The 19,799-nt window shown below is 39.6% G+C and overlaps 2 protein-coding genes across 2 annotated transcripts; both read left to right on the forward strand.

Moving 5' to 3' along the window:
• The first annotated feature begins 6,461 nt into the window (after window positions 1-6,461).
• neurl2 (neuralized E3 ubiquitin protein ligase 2) lies at window positions 6,462-10,210 on the forward strand. The gene is made up of 2 exons (XM_022202950.2): window positions 6,462-7,300; window positions 8,591-10,210. Exons 1-2 carry the CDS (start codon window positions 6,544-6,546, stop codon window positions 8,704-8,706), a joined length of 873 nt encoding a protein of 290 aa, XP_022058642.1. The 5' UTR covers window positions 6,462-6,543; the 3' UTR covers window positions 8,707-10,210.
• Window positions 10,211-11,503: 1,293 nt separating this feature from the next.
• On the forward strand, window positions 11,504-16,231 carry msrb1b (methionine sulfoxide reductase B1b). Its single transcript, XM_022202937.2, has 4 exons — window positions 11,504-11,699; window positions 13,990-14,132; window positions 14,253-14,370; window positions 15,537-16,231. Exons 1-4 carry the CDS (start codon window positions 11,645-11,647, stop codon window positions 15,551-15,553), a joined length of 333 nt encoding a protein of 110 aa, XP_022058629.1. The 5' UTR covers window positions 11,504-11,644; the 3' UTR covers window positions 15,554-16,231.
• Window positions 16,232-19,799: the final 3,568 nt, after the last annotated feature.

The following is a 19,799-nucleotide window of genomic DNA, read 5'->3' on the forward strand; positions in this document are numbered from 1 at the left end:
TGTGCCAACATGTTTTTTTTTTGTAGTGGCTTCACTAGTGTTCACAGTGGCAAAGTGGTAGTGGGTGAATTTTTCTTGTGATAAAGTGTTAAATAGGAAGACATAAGAATGAATTACCCTGCTTTCTCCCCTCCCTTCACCTTGCCCTATATAAAACAAACTGGAAGCCCTAGAAATGACAATATGAGGAACGGGGCAGGGCAGCAGCTGAGGCGGGAGGCAGCAACCCTCATCCATCACTGACTGAGGAGGAGACTCACTCATATTTTTCTTGATAATTTCTGCTTCCATTTCACTCTATTATCCCCTTTTGCTCTTAAGCTTTATGTGTTCCTTTGTTTTATGTTGATTGTCTTCATGCATTCTGTTCAGTTTTGATATTTATTCCTCTTTTAAATGACCATTTTTGCATTTTTGTTAGGATCCTGCTCCAGCTCCTGCCCTTCTTCCCCCTTTTTTGTCCTCCTTTCTCCCTTGGTTCCTGATCGTTTTCTGTTTTGATCTCTTTTTGACTTCCTCGGTCTGTCTTCTCTCCCTCATGTCTCTCTCTCTCCCTGTCACTCGCCCTCCTGCTCTCCCTGCTTCACCTGCCTGCACTCTATCTGCTGATTACTGCAGGGAGCGTCAGCTCCAGTAATCAGCTGAACTCAACTCACCTGTTCTCCACCTCACCTCCAGCTATTTACGCTCTGTGCATTCAGTTATAATTCGCCGGATCATCAATTCACATCCCTTTAGAGACTCTGCTCATTGGACTTCGTCTCGTCCCCCCCCACCCCCACCCCCCTACCCATGCTGCCTGGATTTCCCCTGTTTGGACTCTCTCCACCAAGATTCCCTGAGCTTGCTTCCCTGTCTCTTCCGTCTAGTTTGGTTTGTGAGTTCCCTTCCTTAGCTTAGTTCTGTTAATTCAGTTTAGTTTTGTTATCTTCCGTTTTGAGTTCATAGTGTTTGTTAGTATTTGCTTAGCTTATTTCCCCCAGTTCAGTTCTCCCTTTATGTATTGTTTTAGGTTTCTGGTTAAATAAAATCCTTTCCTGATTTCAAACAGTTTTTGTGTTTGCTGTGAAGTCTGGTTTTGATAAGTGAGCATTTCTTAATGCAGGATTGAGGAGAATGGTGGAACAACTGATAAAACATGGCCCTAAAAAGCTTTTTTTTTTTTTAATATCTGCACTGAAGACTTTAAATGTTCATAAGGCAGCTTCATCAAGTGATCACAATATATTGAGGAGAAAAGCTGAAATGTGTTGGCACATTTCACATTACTACACAAAAAAGACTTCTTTGCTACATAATATTTCTACTAATAACAATGCATGTATTTAAAAGTGAAAGAGCTTCACATGTGAGGCCCAGATTCCATCCATCCATCCATTCTCTATACACCGCTTTATCCTCACTAGGGTCGCAGAGGGTGCTGGAGCCTATCCCAGCTGACTCGGGCGAAGGCAGGGACAGGTCGTCAGTCTGTCACAGGGCTACATATACAGACAAACGATCACTCTCACATTCAGACCTACGGGCAATTTAGAATAATCAATTAACCTCAGCATATTTTTGAACTGTGGGAGGAAGCCGGAGTGCCCGGAGAAAACCCACGCATTCACAGGGAGAACATGCAAACTCCATGCAGAAAGATCCCAGGCCCAGGCCGGGATTTGAACCGGGGATCTTGTTGCTGCAAGGTGAAAGTGCTAACCACTATGAGGCCCAGATTTTTTGTGCTAAACCACTATTTAATGGCAGAGACTGTATAATTTCTGGCTTTGAAAATGAAGACAATACAAAGTGACTTAAACCTGCATTCATTCTAATGGCCAGAAGGTGGTGACTCCCCTTTTTGCAAACAGAAGTCAGATTGTATGGAAGTGAATGAGAAAATGTCCTTACTTTTCAGTTGTTAGCTCAGTAAACATTTTCTCAATGAGTTTGTGATCTCAGTCAGGAGTCTCCTTTAATACAATATGATGTTCATTTAGTTAATAATGCTCCCATTCATTGCATAATAGATGATAAAGCAGGATTTGCTTTAGGGTGGAGCTACCTTGTGCTTGATAGGTCACTACTTTAGGGTTCACTCTAGCAAGAGGCTAAATTTGAGGCTTCAAAATGCACAGACCAATGGGTGACATGTCAGTTGCTATGTTCATATTTGACATATGGTCCAGACTTTTCATTATATCTTCATGCTATATTCTAAAGAGTGTAATGTGGGCACTTGTGCGTTATTACACAATGTCTCCTCAGAGTAAAACTTGCACGCTAGCAGAGCAGCTGCAGCATGAGTGTAGGTCACCCAGGTTTCACCCCAACACACAATCAGTGTAGATGTGAGACTAAAGCACCTCGACGGGCCGCTTAAACCACAGCAGGGGAGGAAGGTGAGCAGAGGTGAGCTGTGAGCTAATGAGAAAACTTCCTCTGATAGCAGGAACTTTTGAAGGAGTCTGGAAACTTATATCAGCTACAAGAAATGAACTGAAACTTAACGAAACCTTTGAATAAATGTTAATATTAAACATTCAGCTAATTGTAATATGGTTCTGAGGTGCTTTACTTGAGTATTTCCTTTTTCTTCTACTTTGAACACTGATTTCACAGCACTTCAGTAGCAAATGATGAAGATTTACTCCCCTCTACATCATTCTGACAGTAGTTAGTGATCTAACAAAACATGAACAATGGTGAGTTTTATACTGCAGCATATAACCTTACCAACCTTATCAACTCAGCTTTTCCACTTTACTTAAAATAATCGTACATGTTTTACTAATTTGTCAGTAATTTAATGTTAAGTGCTTAATTTTAGTTTTCAGGCCACTTCATGTTTTGAGTTAGTTGAGTTGTTCTGACTTAAAATGAGGAGCTGAATGAATAAATAACTGAAAGTTTATTCAGCACATTAAATATAGGTTTTTAAGAAGCAAAACCAGCATTTTAGCAGACTGCTTCTTTTTTCTTTTTTTAAATGTAGTGTGAAGAAAACAGACATAATGGAAACTTCTTGTGCCTTTTATACATGCCAAATGAAGTCATAGTTATTTCTTTATACATAAATGAAAGCAATTTTAACCATGATGACAGCCAATATTTTATTCAGTCAGTAGGTTATATCATTGTTTTTGCTTCATGGGTGATCTTAGCAGTGACTTTGGTACAAAATGACTTCAGCTGTGAGCTCTCCATGTTAACTATGTTGAAATATAGAAGGAAAGTAAAGACTGCCCATGTGACTAAATAACTGAATCAGCTTGAAATCTTAAATTTATTCAACTTGTACAGTATTCGACAATTTCACAACAAACAAAATGACCTTCAACTAATTAATCACCTTAATCCCTGTCCACACAGGACTAGTATCAGTTGGGGATTTATTGTAATTATTAATAAGTATGGAGGTCATCTGTGATCGTTTTCCCTTGTGAATACATAAAATGGTACCCAGTGCTCAGCAAAAACAACAATACACAAATAAACTTTAACAAAAAAAGCACCTTTTTGAACAGTAGTAGCATTGCATTGGCGTAAAAAAGAAAGGAAAATGCTGTTCTCTTCTATTGTACTCACAAACTTTATCAGGTCATACAGCTTTTTAATCCAGAACTTCTATTGTTCATAATATTTCCAGAGATTCCCAAATCTCAGATAAAGATCGGCTGAACTAAAAAAAGCACTGTTCTAGTGGTATTATTTACACTCAACAAAATTATAAACGCAACACTTTTGTTTTCACTTCCATTTTTTATGAGATGAACTCAAAGATCTAAAACCTTTTCCACATACACAATATCACCATTTCTCTCAAATATTGTTCACAAATCTGTGATAGTGAGCACTTCTCCTTTGCTGAGATAATCCATCCCACCTCACAGGTGTGCCATATCAAGATGCTGATTAGACACCATGATTAGTGCACAGGTGTGCCTTAGACTGCCCACAATAAAAGGCCACTCTGAAAGGTGCCATTTTTTTTTATTGGGGGGGGGTCCACTCCTCTTCAATGGGTGTGCAAAGTTGCTAGATATTGGTGGGAACTGGTACACGCCGTCATATACGTCGAGCCAGAGCATCCCAAACATGCTCAATGAGTGACATATCCGGTGAGTATGCTGTCCATGCAAGAACTGGGACGTTTTCAGCTTCCAACAATTGTGTACAGATCCTTGCAACATGGGGCCGTGCATTATCCTGCTGCAACATGAGGTGATGTTCTTGGATGTATGGCACAACAATGGGCCTCAGGATCTCATCACGTATCTCTGTGCATTCAAAATGCCATCAATAAAATGCACCTGTGTTCTTCGTCAATAACAGACACCTGCCCATATCATAACCCCACCGCCACCATGGGCCACTCCATCCACAACATTGACATCAGAAAACCACTCACCCACACGACGCCACACACGCTGTCTGCCATCTGCCCTGAACAGTGTAAACCGGGATTCATCCGTGAAGAGAACACCTCTCCAACGTGCCAGACGCCATCCAATGTGAGCATTTGCCCACTAAAGTCGGTTACGACCACGAACTGGAGTCAGGTGGAGACCCCGATGAGGACGACGAGCATGCAGATGAGCTTCCCTGAGACTGTTTCTGACAGTTTGTGCAGAAATTCTTTGGTTATGCAAAGCGATTGTTTCAGCAGATGTCCAAGTGGCTGGTCTCAGACCATCTTGGAGGTGACTATGCTGGATGTGGAGGTCCTGGGCTGGTGTGGTTACACGTGGTCTGCGGTTGTGAGGCTGGTTGGATGAACTGCCAAATTCTCTGAAACACCTTTGGAGACGACTTATGCTACAGAAATGAACATTCAATACACCAGCAACAGCTCTGGTTGACATTCCTGCTGTCAGCATCCCAATTGCACACTCCCTCAAATCTTGCCACATCTGTGGCATTGTGCTGTGTCATTAAACTGCACCTTTCAGAGTGGCCTTTTATTGTGGGCAGTCTAAGGCACACCTGTGCACTAATCATGGTGTCTAATCAGCATCTTGATATGGCACACCTGTGAGGTGGGATGGATTATCTCAGCAAAGGAGAAGTGCTCACTATCACAGATTTAGACAGATTTGTGAACATATTTGAGAGAAATGGTGATATTGTGTATGTGGAAAAATTTTTAGATCTTTAAGTTCATCTCATAAAAAATGGGAGCAAAAACAAATGTGTTGTGTTTATATTTTTGTTGAGTGTATTTAATTAACCTATATTTAACCAAGACAGATCCCGATGAGATTAAGAATCTCTTTTTCAAGGGAGTCCTGCCCAAGATAGGCAGAGCAGCAAATACAAAACACAGTTATAAAATTGCACAGTTAAGACACGATTAAAATCTGAAAAATAAATAAATAAATAACAATAATAACAATAATTAAGTTTACAAGCAAGTTATAAAAAACAAGTGCAAGTTGTGGAAACGGCCTCAATGTACGTATTTGCAGTGTAATAATACTGTTTATTACAGTTAGCTGATCTATTTTTAGGATCTATTTATAAAATAAACAATGTAATAAGCAACATGGAATATATGCAACATTTGCAAATGTCAGTCATCATGCTTCTAAAGCCAAACCAAAACTGTAACAGTCCATTTCATTCCTATGAATTTAACATTTTGTCTGCAGGGAAATATTGTTATTTCTTATTTAAGGTCATAACTGATCACCAATCTCTGTTGCGAGTTGTCCAATAAAATTATCTCTTATATCAGCATGACAAATTACTTTGAATTTAATCTGTTATACAACTACTATAAGGAGCTACTGTTACCCGGACCCGAGCTGATGGAAATACCTGATATCTTTACATTGAAATGATACATATTGTAAGTCCAAAGTAAGTGTCGCACAAAACAGGAGTCTTAATGGTTATTTAGACGTAATGAATATAAAAAGCACCAGCCCATAATAATAGCATTTCTCTTCATATTCTTGTGATATAACTCCATTTCCATCATAAATCTTCACAGATCTCTCGATCTTGGCATATTACTTTAATTGCTGCTTTACATAAGAATGAGATCCAGTCTGTGTTTGCCTGGACTATATTTAGAGTGCAGCTATGAAAGGCCTGCAGTTTAACATATCTCCCTGGCATTTGGTATTATGATAATTACACAGCTATTACTCCAGTACACGGGTTTGTGAAATTAAATGAGCGGCCTGGGGGGCTTCACTGCTCCAACTTGTTCTCTGTATGTGTGAGTGACTGTGGACATATGGGTGGCCAGCCCCCCTCAAAACACCCACCCACATACCTTGCCATCTGTTGACATATGCAGCTGTTCAAAAATAGCCTCTACCAGAAGGTTCCGTAAGTGGCTGACAGATAGGCAGAGCAGGGCTCCTGTCGTGTGCAAGTTGTTGTGTCTTTGCAATGACCACGTGTTGCCCGGAAATCTTCCCAAACCACCACAACTCTACTTGACTGGAGAGTTTCCATAGTTCTTTTTATAGCTATCCACCGGGGGATTTCTTGTTGATTCCGTTCCCTGCACCAGAGCGACTTCTGGAAGTGGTGCAAGCAAAACTGGAAATGGAGCCGTTTTCTGACCAGTTCATGGAGTTCCACCCAATCCACGGGACCAACGTCAGACTGGATTACTCAGGAACTCAGGCCACTCGGGTGGAGAGCTTTGCCAACGGAGTTTGTTTCAGCAAACAGCCCCTGAAGCCTGGAGAGATTTTTCTCATAGAGATTGAGGATAAAGAGCTGGGCTGGTGTGGCCACCTCCGGGTCGGCCTGACAGCCCAGGACCCCAGGAGCTTAGAGGCGGTGCCGGAATATTCTATCCCAGACTTGACAGACTTGGGGAACAGCTGGGTGTTTGCCATCACTCGCAACCATAACAAGATCATAGAGGTCTTAGAGGCTGTGGAGGAAGGACTGGATGGGGGGCAGAGGCTTGGGAGAGGAGAGGCAGAAGACGAACATCAGGAAGAAGCAGCCCCCAATGTGAAAACAAAGACTTTCTTTACTGACACTCACTTGTACATTGACAGCGTTCGAATTCCCAGAGACAAGCTGGTCGGACGGAGTCGACCCGGACGCTTCAGCCACATTTTGGATGACTTGTACAAGACCAACGCCCTGCCTCCCACAGCCAGACGCAGCAGGATAGGAGTTCTGTATGTGCCTAAAGGGCAAGACCTGGCTGATATGCACATTGTCATCAATGGTGAGGACATGGGAGCTTCTGCAAAGGGGATCCCCACCATTGAGCCTCTCTACGCTGTGGTGGACGTATTTGCTGCTACCAAGTGTGTGCGAATTGTTCAGGTGGAGTACGGATGTAAGTGTGACAGTGATACTTTTAATGATGGATGGATAATGTGATATCCGAAGCACAGGCATAGCCGAAATACAAACCAACTACAAATGATGCATCATATAACATCTGTATCAGTAACATTTTGCAGGAGAAGCAGAACTAAGACATAAAAACATCACTCTCAATGTGTTTGTGGTTATGTTTTATCTCTGGAATTATTTGCATTCATGTTACCTCTTTCATTCTCTTTGTTTCTGTCTTGTGTCTCTTTATAGTTATTTTGTGTTTCTTTGTTGTTGTTTTATGTCTCTTTGTAGTTAGTGTTGTTATGTGGTTGTTTTTTCATCTCTCTGTGGTTGTTTTGTGTCACTTTGTGGTAGTTTTACATCTCTTTGTGATGACTTTGTTTCTCTTTTGGCAATTTTGAGCCCTGTTGCAGTTGTTTTGTGCTTTTTCTGTTGTCCTTGTGGCCTTATTTGGTCACTTTGTGTCTCTTTGTAGGTTGATTGCATCTCTTCGCGGTCACTTCAAGTCATTTTGACTGTCTTTGCAGTCGTTTTGAGTTTCTTTGTTGTTACTTTGTGTCCCTTTGTCATTTTGTCTTTGTAGTTCATATGTGCTTTTCTGTAGTCCTGGTGGCCTTATTTGGCAGCTTTGTGTCTCTTTGGAGTTGTTTTGCATCTATCTTGTGTCCCTTTATGGTTGTTTCATGTCTCTTACAGTCATTTTTGCATCTCTGTGATTGTGTTGCATGTCTATGTTCCTTTTGTGTCTTTTTGTGGTTGTTTTTCTTTCACTTTGAGTAATTTTGAGTGTCTTTGTAGTTGTTTTTGTCTCCTTGGAGTGGTTTTGTTCCTTTTTTTGTGTGTTTTTTCTATTTTTATCAGTACTTTGTCTCTTTGTAGTTGTGTTACTTTTTTCTCTTAGTAGTTGTTTGTTATGTTTTGGTGATCATTTTGAGTCTCTTTGTGGTTGTTTTGCTTTTGATTTTGGTCATTTTGTGTCTCTTTCTGACATTTTCAGTCTCTAAAATATTTTCTGTCTCTTTGTGGTCACTTTGTCACTCTTTGTGATTGTTTTGTGCTTCTGAGAAGCTGTGTTGTGTCTCTTTGCAATAATTTCAGTGATTTTCCAACAGGAAATACTAACTGCTGCTCCGACTCGGGCCCACTCTGTTAAAACGTCACATGTTCTGTAATCCATTCATTCTTTTAATGCATCTTTTTGTTAAAAATCTTGATGATTTATTTCATTACGGCCTTCATTCTGTTAATCCACAGTTTTATTGTCTTCTCTTTTCTGTCTCTCCAGTCTCGTCCTTGCAGACATTGTGTAGAAAGACTATACAGAAGCACATCGTCCACAGGATGGCCCTGGACTGGCTAGAACTGCCAGAGGCCCTCAAGCACTACTGCAAATATGAATAAAGGATGTCGACCTAAACTGGAAAGAAACATCATTTCTGTGCCCCTTCACAGTTTGTACCAAGGAAATGTATTTATTTTTATGATGTGTTTCATTTCTAAAACAAAGCAGAGCATGTTATGCTCTTGATAGCTGTTAAAATTTACATCATGTGTTTGAGATGGCAACTGCAAATGAAAATAAATTCAGTTATTACTAGGTGATGTTTGATTGATTTTAATAGTACCACCCTAGTGACTCAGGTCTTGTCTATGTCTGTTTCATTTAATTAGCGGATAATTAGAGTGGTAAGAACAGGCATCATATCAGATCACGTCAGTGTCGGCTCTTACATGCAGCTGTGAGAACAATCTGCAAATCCGGTCACACTAATAGGTGTGATAGAGATTAGAAAAGCACCTTAATGTTTGATGTCTGCTGAGACCCTTGAATTTGTTGAAACAATTCCTAAGTTTGGATTTTTACTACATAGTCTCAATGCTGTGGCCATAACTACTGGACAGGATGTAATATGGGTAGGTTACTGAAATCGACTAAAGAAAATGTAATTATTTTTCAAGATCTTTACTCTGTGAGTCTCAAATCCTACCAGTGTGTGTGAAAGGCATGTTTTATTTCTAAAAATCGCCAGATTACACACTTTATGAGAATTGGAAAATGTGAAAACAGAAACAAATTGTTGAATGTTTAACTCTCTGATGGTCCATAAAATAACGTCAGATGTGCTGTGCCATCAAGGAAATTAGCCAAAGCTAAGCTTAAAATCATAACATTTCTTCAAAATCACTTTATTCTACATTTCTCATTTTAAAAATATTCAAAAATGAAGCTTTGCACAAAACAGATTCTTTTGAAAACAAAAATAAACTGCACTCCTCTGCACAACTGAGAAGTCATGAAGGACTAATTTAACACCAACAGCCACATAATTAAAATTCACAGAGTTTAAAGATGAGCTGCATGCTGCATTTATAGAGAGCCGAGAAGAGACAAGTATGTAAGCAAATCAGAAATGTACAGCCATGGCCATAAGTTTGGACACAGCATGACTTACTATGTCTGTTTTGATGTCTATTACAGAACATAACTAATATTTTTTGACAGCACCAGTTTAATTAGTCAACAAATCAACAAGGGATATAATATTATCAATAAATTCCAACAATTGGAACAACTTTGTTCCCAAAACATAATATTAGATATTTGTGCAACAATTTGCAGTTAATATTCAAATGTCAATATTTGCTGTCAAACATCAAATTTATGCAATGGAAATATCTATACATTTTGGTTGATGGCTATGACTGGTATTTATATTGTAAGTGACAATTTTGTGGTATTTTCTAAGATTCACAAGTGTCATGGTACTTGTGTCCAAACTTATGGCCATGGCTGTAATAATTAAAATCTACTGTATGTAGAACCATCATTTTTGTTCAGTGTTGGTGACACTTCTGGAGACTTGGAATATTTTTTTTTTACATGTGAATTCCATTTTGTTCCCAATTCCTGCAAAATAAATAAATAATCATCCAAGAAATGCTACTTTTGATTATTTTTTCATTATGTTGAAGGATTGTAACTGTGCTATACTGCATGAAGGCATTTTTGAGTTTCAGCCTCTACGTTCTTCCATGGTTATACCGTTTCCATAGAGGTGCAGGGCTTTACACTGCAGTGGAAAATGAGTGCAGAGTGAAAAATATTGTGACAGGAACAAGAAAGCACTAAACTGCTGGGGCTTTAGAAGGTTTAGAGCCTGATGATAAACATTTTGTGTTCAAATTCACATCCCGTTATCATCAGTTGAATTGTTCCGTAAGGGTTTTTTGTATCCAATGAAAATGCACGACTTGACCTTTGACCTTTTCACCCTAGTTGCTTGTCTGTACAACAAAGAGCTGGCAAGAACAATTACCTTGAATTTCCATCATATTTAATCACAGTTACAACCTGCATGCAGCTATATGAACATCTCTATACATCGTTTTGTTTAAAAATTGCTCTTGTATGACACATTTTCCACTTCTGCAGACAGGCTAAGCAGATACTTTCTTAATCTTTAAGTCATACAGCATCCCATATTGTGCTACTGATGTTATCAGATGCCAGATGTCCCCCTCTACACAACTGAAATCTTTTCTGGCAGAATTTTATAGTGACATTCATGCAAAAACATCCCAATTTCATAAAACAAGTGTTTCCATTCTTATTAAAAGGCTACATTAAAAAAAAAATCTGCAAGTGTTATCATATGAAGTGATTGAAGATCCGGTTAGAGACACAAGACACAAAATGTGTAGCTGTTTTGAAAGAACCTTGACAATAGAGTAGGAATCATTTGGCTATATTTCCAGTATTGCAAGTCTATTATTAAGGACAAAATGAGACACACTGTGGTGAAGATGTGATCAGAACAAATTTTGAAATAAATGATAGAACAATTATGGAGATATGGTTATGGTACAATAATGTGGACACATTTATTGATTCTGGAACATCCTAAATAAATAAAACTCTGGCATGCTCCCAACAAAATCTTATTTTAAAATGGCTCATGTATAGTTAAGGGTGGGTAAACTTAACTGTAAATAAACCAATTTAAGTGGAGCCTGATGATCATTCCAATGTTATTGCTCTGATTCGAGCACATTTTTGCCTGTGTGAATTTAACATAGTCAATCTGCTCTAACTGAGCCAGTTTGACTGACCTCAGAGGTCTCCGGTCCCTGAAAGCCTCTTCAGAGCCTCCTGCTGCCCAACACTGACATCTGGCGGTGTTTGTGGTAACTGCAGGGGGCGGAGCTCCTCTTTAAATCTCCAACCAGGATCACTTCACACGAGATCAGGACAGAAAGGCTCATCTGTGCACGGTTTACAGAAAGATTGAGCCGGATTTGATATTTATTTTGCCTCCAGCTGATCTGCGACCACACCGGGATGTCTTTCTGCCAGTTTTTCGGCGGTGAGATCTACAAGGATCATTTTAAACCAGGTGAGCAGCAGGACGGAGGTGTTCAGTAAACAGTGATGTAACCTGCTGTTCGTCTGGATTAAGGGGGATAACGTTCACCTTTTGATTTTATTCTTGTGCTTTACTCATTACAAGATTTGCTTACAGCTCATTTTTCACTATAAAATGAAGTATTTCATTAGTAGCAAATAGGGACATAAATAGTGTGCAGCATCATAATGAAGGTGTGCAGGTGAAGGGCGTGAGCAAATCTATGGAGATAATTACCTGATGAAGGACAGTTTATCTGTAGTTTTATTTTTATTATATTTCATACAAAAGAAGCTTCCAACATCTCTAGTTAGTCATAAAAGCAACAAGTAATAAGCAGTAATTATAATAATATTAATAATCAGTCGTGAAAAGCAACTAAGTACTTTTACTCAAGTAATCTGCCTTGTTATAATTTTGAGGGATTTGTATTTTCACTTTGTTACTTTATGCCTTCATTCCACTGCAATTTACAGCCATGGCCATAAGTTTGGACACAAGTACCATGACGCTTGTGAATCTTAGAAAATACCACAAAATTGTCACTTACAATACAGCACACAACTCCTGAGAACTATATTAAGTTTCATATTTTAAAAAACATCAAAAGAGTTTGGTGTCATTTTGTTATTCTTACCAAATTCGGTTGTGAAAGTACTGCATTTTTTTGTTATTTTCTTCTAATATTATGTTTTGGGAACAAAGTTGTTCCAATTGTTGGAATTTATTGATAATATTATATCCCTTGTTGATTTGTTGACTAATTAAACTGGTGCTGTCAAAAAATATTAGTTATGTTCTGTAATAGACATCAAAACAGACATAGTAAGTCATGCTGTGTCCAAACTTATGGCCATGGCTGTACAGGGAAATATTGTACTTTCCACTCCACTATATTTGTCTGACAGCTTTAGTTACTCTTAAAATTGTATACAATAAATAACATAACATTTAAAATACAAAGCTTTGTTAACAATTGAATGTATGGTTTACAACATGTTTGGCTTCTTAGAAAATGTAGTGTGACGTCCGTGGTCATATTTCAGATGTTCATGAGTTAACACCTCCATCACATTTTTTTCCTCTAAGTGTCAGGTAAATGTTCATTCAGGTAAATGTTCATTCAGGTAAATGTTCATTCAGGTAAATGTTCGATTTGTCTAATATCGCCTTCAAAAATGTTCAAAAATTTAAAACAAATTTGTGCATCGAATCTTTTTTCTTCCTCTTTCCTCTCACATTTATCATCAGTCTCTGTATATAAAACTGCATTTGAAGTGGTTCAAACTGGCTCCTCCTGCAGCAGCTACAACACTAACATGCTGCTCATACTCTGGTACTTCACTATTAATAATTTAATGATCCATCCATCCATCCATTATCCTCATCAAGGTTGCCGAGGACTGGAGTCTATCCCAGCTGACTAAGGGTGAAAGCAGGAGACACCCTGGACAGGTCACCAGTCCATCACAGACAAACAGTCACACTCACATTCACACCTACAGACAATTTAGAATCACCAGTTATTCTCAGCTTGTTTTTGGACTGTGGCAGGAAGGCGGTGTTACAACTCGGCTCTGAAACTGCAACAAAAACAGGGAGACAACACAGGGTGGCGACTAAAAAATAAAAAGGGTTTAATTGAAGTACAAACCAAGTCAACAAAGGCGCACTGAAGACCTCAAACCAAACCAGAACCAGACTGCTGGAGCTCCAGACTACTCAACGATGGTCTTTGCGAGTATTGGTGGGGGTCGTTGAAATGCACAGATGTCACTGAGCCCTCGTGTGCTAATGGTGGTCATTAGCATGAGTCTATGCTAATTATGAGTCTAATGCTAATCATTAGACTCATGCTAATGACCACCATTAGCACATGAGGGCTCAGTGACCCCCACCGATACAACGACCATCGTTGAGTAGTCAGATGAGTTTTGGCATCGGTCGTTGGAATAATAGCCCTGGACACACCTCACAGAGGTTTAAAAGTTGAGGCAACAACAACCACCACCAGAACTGAAGAAGCCTCTTGGATGAGAGGCGAAACGTCTTCAAGGAACTTTCTTAAAGTCCAGTGGATTGATTTAAACTACTTTGGATATACATGCATGGCATGTCAAAAAGAAAGAGAAGTGGGAAAAATAGACTTGATTTTGATTTTTGTTTTTATCTTTCATCAGTCTAATTTTTCTCCTACAATTTTTGTATTAGATTATTTGAAAAAAGAGTCTTTTTCAAGCTGCAGATGAACACAGTTCCAACCTTCAACTGTCCCCTGCAGGAATGTATGTGTGCTCCAAGTGTAACCATCCCCTGTTCTCCAGTCGGTCAAAGTTCGCTCACTCGTCTCCCTGGCCGGCGTTCACAGACACCATCAGAGAGGACAGCGTCACCAAGATGATGGAGACGCTCACCGCCTTCAAGGTCTGACTCACAGCTGACATATGCATAACTACAACGACTGAAATCGCTTAAAAGATCAATCATTCTTCATGTCAGGGCTACAAAGCGAGATTTATGTGTTCTGGTGTTGTGTGTTTATAGGTCCTGTGTGGTAAATGTGGCAACGGACTGGGCCACGAGTTTGTGAATGATGGTCCAGAGGAAGGAGTGTCACGCTTTTGAATATTCAGCCACTCGCTCAAGTTTGTCCCCAGCAAAGGTACGATGGCCGCATATACACATTAGGCTCTGTGGGCTCACTGTTGTTTCATAACAGTTTAATTTTAAAATCCCAGGCATGCAGGCCCAGAGGGTCACTTCACCCAAGTCGTAAAAGCTGCCTCTCCAGAACACAATGCTCCGGTTTACTCAGGACAACCCACAGGCCTCACTGTCAACAGTTTTAATTGGTAACTGTTTGTGCTAAAAGTAGAAAATAACGAGACATGTCCACAGCGAAGGTCTGCTGGTTCTCTCAGGGAAGTGGGGCTTTGTTTTCCAGAGAAGGATGGTGGTTTTTTTTAGGGTGGCATGGTTTTTTTCCCCTTGCAACAAGCATAAATTAACTTTCATCCATTTATTACACTGCGGCTGCCGCAAGAAAGAGAATATAAACCTTTGTATATGCATCTGAAAAGAGTGGATTTGAAAGGTTTGTCTACACTGGCAGATTTGTTTGACGTTTTGTTAGAAAATTAACTTAATTCAAATCTGGGGCTGCACAAGTGGCTCGGTGGTTAGCACTGTTGTTTTGCAGCTAGAAGGTCCCTGGTTTGAGTCCCAGTCTGGAATTTTTCTGCATGGAGTTTGCATGTTCTTCATGTGCATGCATGGGTTTTCTCCAGATATTCCGGCTTCCTCCTACAGTCCAAAAACATGTTTAGGTTAACTGATAATTCTAAATTGTCTGTAGGTGTGAGTGTGAGTGTGATTGTTTGTCTGTATATGTATCCCTGTGATAGACTGGTGACCTGTCCAGGGTGTCCACTGTCTTCACCCTAAGTCAGCTGGGATTGGCCCCCCACGACCCTAATGAGGATTAAGCGTGTTTAGATAGTGGATGGATGGAATTCAAATCTGGACTGAGACTTACAAACATCGCATGATATTTTAAAGACAGATCATGTTATTCACAAAATGCCACCAAAGCTGTTAGATAATTGAAGTGGAGTGCAAGTATAAAGTAACAGAAGTGCTGCATATCACTGCATTTTACTCAGTGTGTGTGAAATGTGTGCTTAACTTACACATTTTCTATTAAACTATTGGCTAACCTTCAATGCTACACCATAAATAAATCTATTTCTATGTAGTTTGACTGATATTGAATCTCTGTAGCTGTGAATCATTCCACATGCTTATGTTTCTCCTTTATCTCTGTTCCAGGAAAGGACAAGCAGTAAAGAGCGAGTTATGGTTTTTCCTTGAGCTGCTCAGCTACAGGTCCAGTGATCAGGGCGGGTCAGTGGGTGACGTGGACGGGAGAAAGTCCTGAGAGGGACGTCCTGTCCACTGAAGAATCTTTGACCAGCCTTAGACACACATCTCTGCAGATATTCCTTTAAGAACGTCTCTGGAACACCAAACACATGAACTCTGATGTCACTCTTAGTACTATGTGTCAGCAGATGCATGTTAATATAGCAAGAATTTAAACAACTAAAAGGTCTTCAGTAGAGGCAGTCACTTGCCTCTTATTGCTGCTATTTTTTTAATTTCAGATGATGTAACTACTTTATTATTTAGTCTACTGTACTGAAACTGGCAGAGCGAGTAATTTTCCCAAAGGTACTGTACATGTAACATATAATCTATGCACCGAAGTTAGTCAGTCTGCTGCTCTGCATGTTGATTTTAAGATCATGCAATATCAAAGAAACTCTATGAATCTTCACTTTTTTCCTGTTTGTCACACACTGTAAGCTGGTTCACTAACATTGGTTTAATGTCTTGACACCCTTTGCTCTTGTAACCATTTTATCATCACTTAAAGTATAATTCCATGAATTCTGATTTACCTTCCATTGTTTGTGTTTTCACGCTGATATTAAGACAAAGACAATAAATTATATTTGACAGATTTTTCACTTGTTTGTTATGACTTATTTGCATTACCTTAACACACACTCTCATTTGTTAGTAGAGGAGACTAAAAGCTTGGAAGCATTTTATTTATTTGACTCTTATTGCAAAAAAGTTGTTCAACAAGTATGTGATGGTATACATGATAAAAAAAAGTAAGGTTTTACTGTGTACACATTATTATTACAAAGTAAGAAACCCATGCTGCTGTTGCTGTTGCACTGGTATTAGGATCTTTAAAAGTTTCACATTGTTTTTAATTATGAACATTCCTGCTTTGGGTTCATATTATTCAAAAATAGATGAACAAAATTTTCTGTGAGTCATGAATATGTTTAAGTACAATCTAAGTGCAACTTTGAAGTGTTTGTACTCAAGTATTTAAATTCTATGCTGCAAATACAAATGACTACACTACTGTCAAAAGTTTGGGGTCACCCAGGCATTTTCTTGTGTTCCATAAAAACTCACACTTTTATTCATGTGCTAACAAAATTGCTCAAGGATTTTCCAATCATCAGTTAGCATTTCAACACCACTAGCTAACACAATGTAGCATTAGAACACAGCACTGATGGTTGCATGTTCCTCTGTATCTCTATGGAGATATTCTACTAAAATCAGCCGTTTTCAGCTAGAATAGTCATTTACTACATTAACAATGGCTAGACTGGATTTATGATTAATGTAATGCTATCTTCATTTTAAAAAAACTAATGATTTTCTTTCAAAAATAAGAACAATTCTAAACTTTTGAACGGTAGTGTACCTACTCTGAGTTTCCACTTTATTAGGTACACCTGTACAATCCAACACAACAGGACTGCAGTAACATCTATTTTGACAAAGTTTGTGGTAACACGTTTCTTCATCAGCTGCTAAGGTCATAGTTAAAGGTGATGTACTGAAATGCATTACACTGGCCAATGTTTCAGTTTTTGCCCCCGTTTACATACATGAGGTCTCCAGAAAACAATGCACAACGCCACCACAAACTATGACATCAGTGCTAAAACAGAGTTGACACACCTCTGACTGTCGATGTTGTGTTTGTGTTCTTGGAGTGAAGGAAGAGGCTTGCTGTTGGTAAAGATAACCATTTTTTATTTTGCAGCTAGCTCATGCTGTTAGTGTGCCTCACATGCTGAGTTTCTCATTCTACTGCTGCAGCATACAAACACAGTGCTCAGCTAAACAGCAGCGACGCCAAGTGGTCAACACTGATCATGACATCCTCCTTTCTTTGAGATGCATAACATCTGCATTAAACATTTATGCAAAACAGAACATTGTTTTTTTTTTCTTTTCTTAAAGCCACCATGCTCAAAAGCAACATCTAACACAAAGTAACATTTGTTTAAACATGTTTTTTTTTTCTTCATTATTAATGTAACGTTATTAAACCTTTATAAGTTCAGTCTGTCAGGTTTCTTTATTTCACGATTTGATCTCCTCAGTTCATGTTTGTCTGGTGACATGTTCTCAACACAGTTCATGTTTGGTGGTGTGGTCACAGGTGGTTCAGAGTGAGCATTGGTGGTTTTGACAGGTGCGGCTTGGGTCTTCAGAAGACTGCGGCGGTTACGCCTGAGCACTTGTCCATCCTCTGTTCTCACTGTAAATGATCTTGGTGCAACCTCCTGTAGCACAGTGCCTTTTGTGTTCCAACCATCTGCATCCTCGATTCGAACTGGGTCATTGTTTGCCAGTGGAGGGAGTGACTTGGCTGAAACATCATAGAAGATCTTTTGTTTCATTTTCTGCTGTAGAAGCTTGTTTTCAAGTTTTGGCTGTTTCTTTTGTTTTGTTGCCTTTGGGTAGCTGGGAAGCGTTGTACGTAGCTTTCTATTCATAAGTAGTTCCGCAGGTGACAATCCGCATTGAAGTGGAGAGGCACGGTAACTGAGAAGTGCCAAGTATGGATCCGAGTTGCTGTCTGCCGCTTTCTTCATCAGTTGCTTTAGGATGTGGACACCTTTCTCAGCTTGCCCATTGGATTGTGCAAAGTGTGGACTTGACGTGACATGACGAAAGTCATATTGCTCTGCAAACTTTTGCCATTCCCTGCTACTGAAACATGGTCCATTATCACTCACTACAATATGCGGGATACCATGCCTGGCAAAAATGGATTTGGTGTGAGTGATGATGCTTGCTGATGTTATGTTGGGGAGAAGTGCCATTTCTGGAAAGTTAGACAAGTAATCCATGATTACTAAATAGTCTTTGCCTTTAAGGTGAAACAAGTCCATCCCTACCTTTTGCCAAGGAGATGTGGGCATTTCTGGGATCACCATTGGTTCTTTGCATTGTTTACTTCTGTGTTTTTGGCACGTTTCACATTTACTCACAAGAGTCTCAATGTCTTTGTTTAGTCCAGGCCAATACACTGACTCTCTCGCTCTCCTTTTACATTTTTCAATCCCGAGATGTCCTTCGTGTATCCTGTTCAGTATCTCTGGTCTCAGTGCTTCAGGGATGACTATTCTTCCTTTCTTTAGTAATAGTCCATCAATAAAACTGAGATCTCCTCGAACATGATAGTACAGAGGGCATGAACCTGGGGGCCAACCGTCATCCATGTTTTGAATCACACGTTGCAGCTCAGTGTCATGTGTAGTGGCTTCAGCTATTTGTCTCGACTTTGTGTCAGATACTGGCAAAACACTAGACACCATATTTATGTGACTTTCAATGTCTTCATCTGTAGTACTCAAACAACTGTCAGCAGGCGCTCTGGACAACGTGTCTGCAAGTACAAGATGTTTTCCTGGTGTATAGACTAGTTCAAAATCATATCTTTGCATCTTCATCATTAAACGCTGGATGCGCGGTGACATTTCGTTTAGGTTCTTTTTAATAATCGAGACAAGAGGGCGGTGGTCAGTTTCCACAGTAAAAGACGGCAGTCCATACACGTAACTGTGAAACCGCTCCAAACCATATGCAACACCTAGACACTCCTTTTCAATCTGGGCATACTTGCATTCGGAGTTTGTCATAGCCCTTGACGCATAGGCCACTGGTTTCCAGTGTTGTCCTTCAGCCTGAAGAAGTACTGCTCCAATGCCATCTTTGGACGCATCAGTTGATATTTTCAACTTTTTCTTGTGGTCATAGTAGGCTAATGCTGGTGCTGTGGTAAGGGTTTTCTTCAGTGTTTGCCACTCTTGCTCATGTTTGGGTGCCCATTTAAAATCACAGTCATTGTGTAACAGCTCGCGAATGCATGATGTCTTTGCTGTTAAATTGGGAATAAATTTGCCTATAAAGTTCACCATTCCCATGATGCGCAGGACACCGGTTTTGTCTGTTGGTCTTGGCATATTCAGTATTGCTTTTATTTTGTCTTTGTCTGGTTGTACACCTTGAGCTGTGAGTTTGTCTCCTAAGAAGAGGATCTCCTTCACTGCAAACTCGCATTTAGCTCTATTGAGTTTCAGTCCATACTTTTGAATGCGCTCCATCACCTTATACAGTCTCTGGTTGTGCTCTTGGAGAGTCGAGCCCCACACAATAATGTCATCAATGTAAACTCTGACTCCCTCTAGGCCTTCAATGATCTGT

This window comes from Acanthochromis polyacanthus, chromosome 19 (assembly GCF_021347895.1).
Source record: "Acanthochromis polyacanthus isolate Apoly-LR-REF ecotype Palm Island chromosome 19, KAUST_Apoly_ChrSc, whole genome shotgun sequence".
Classification (NCBI taxonomy): domain Eukaryota; kingdom Metazoa; phylum Chordata; class Actinopteri; family Pomacentridae; genus Acanthochromis; species Acanthochromis polyacanthus.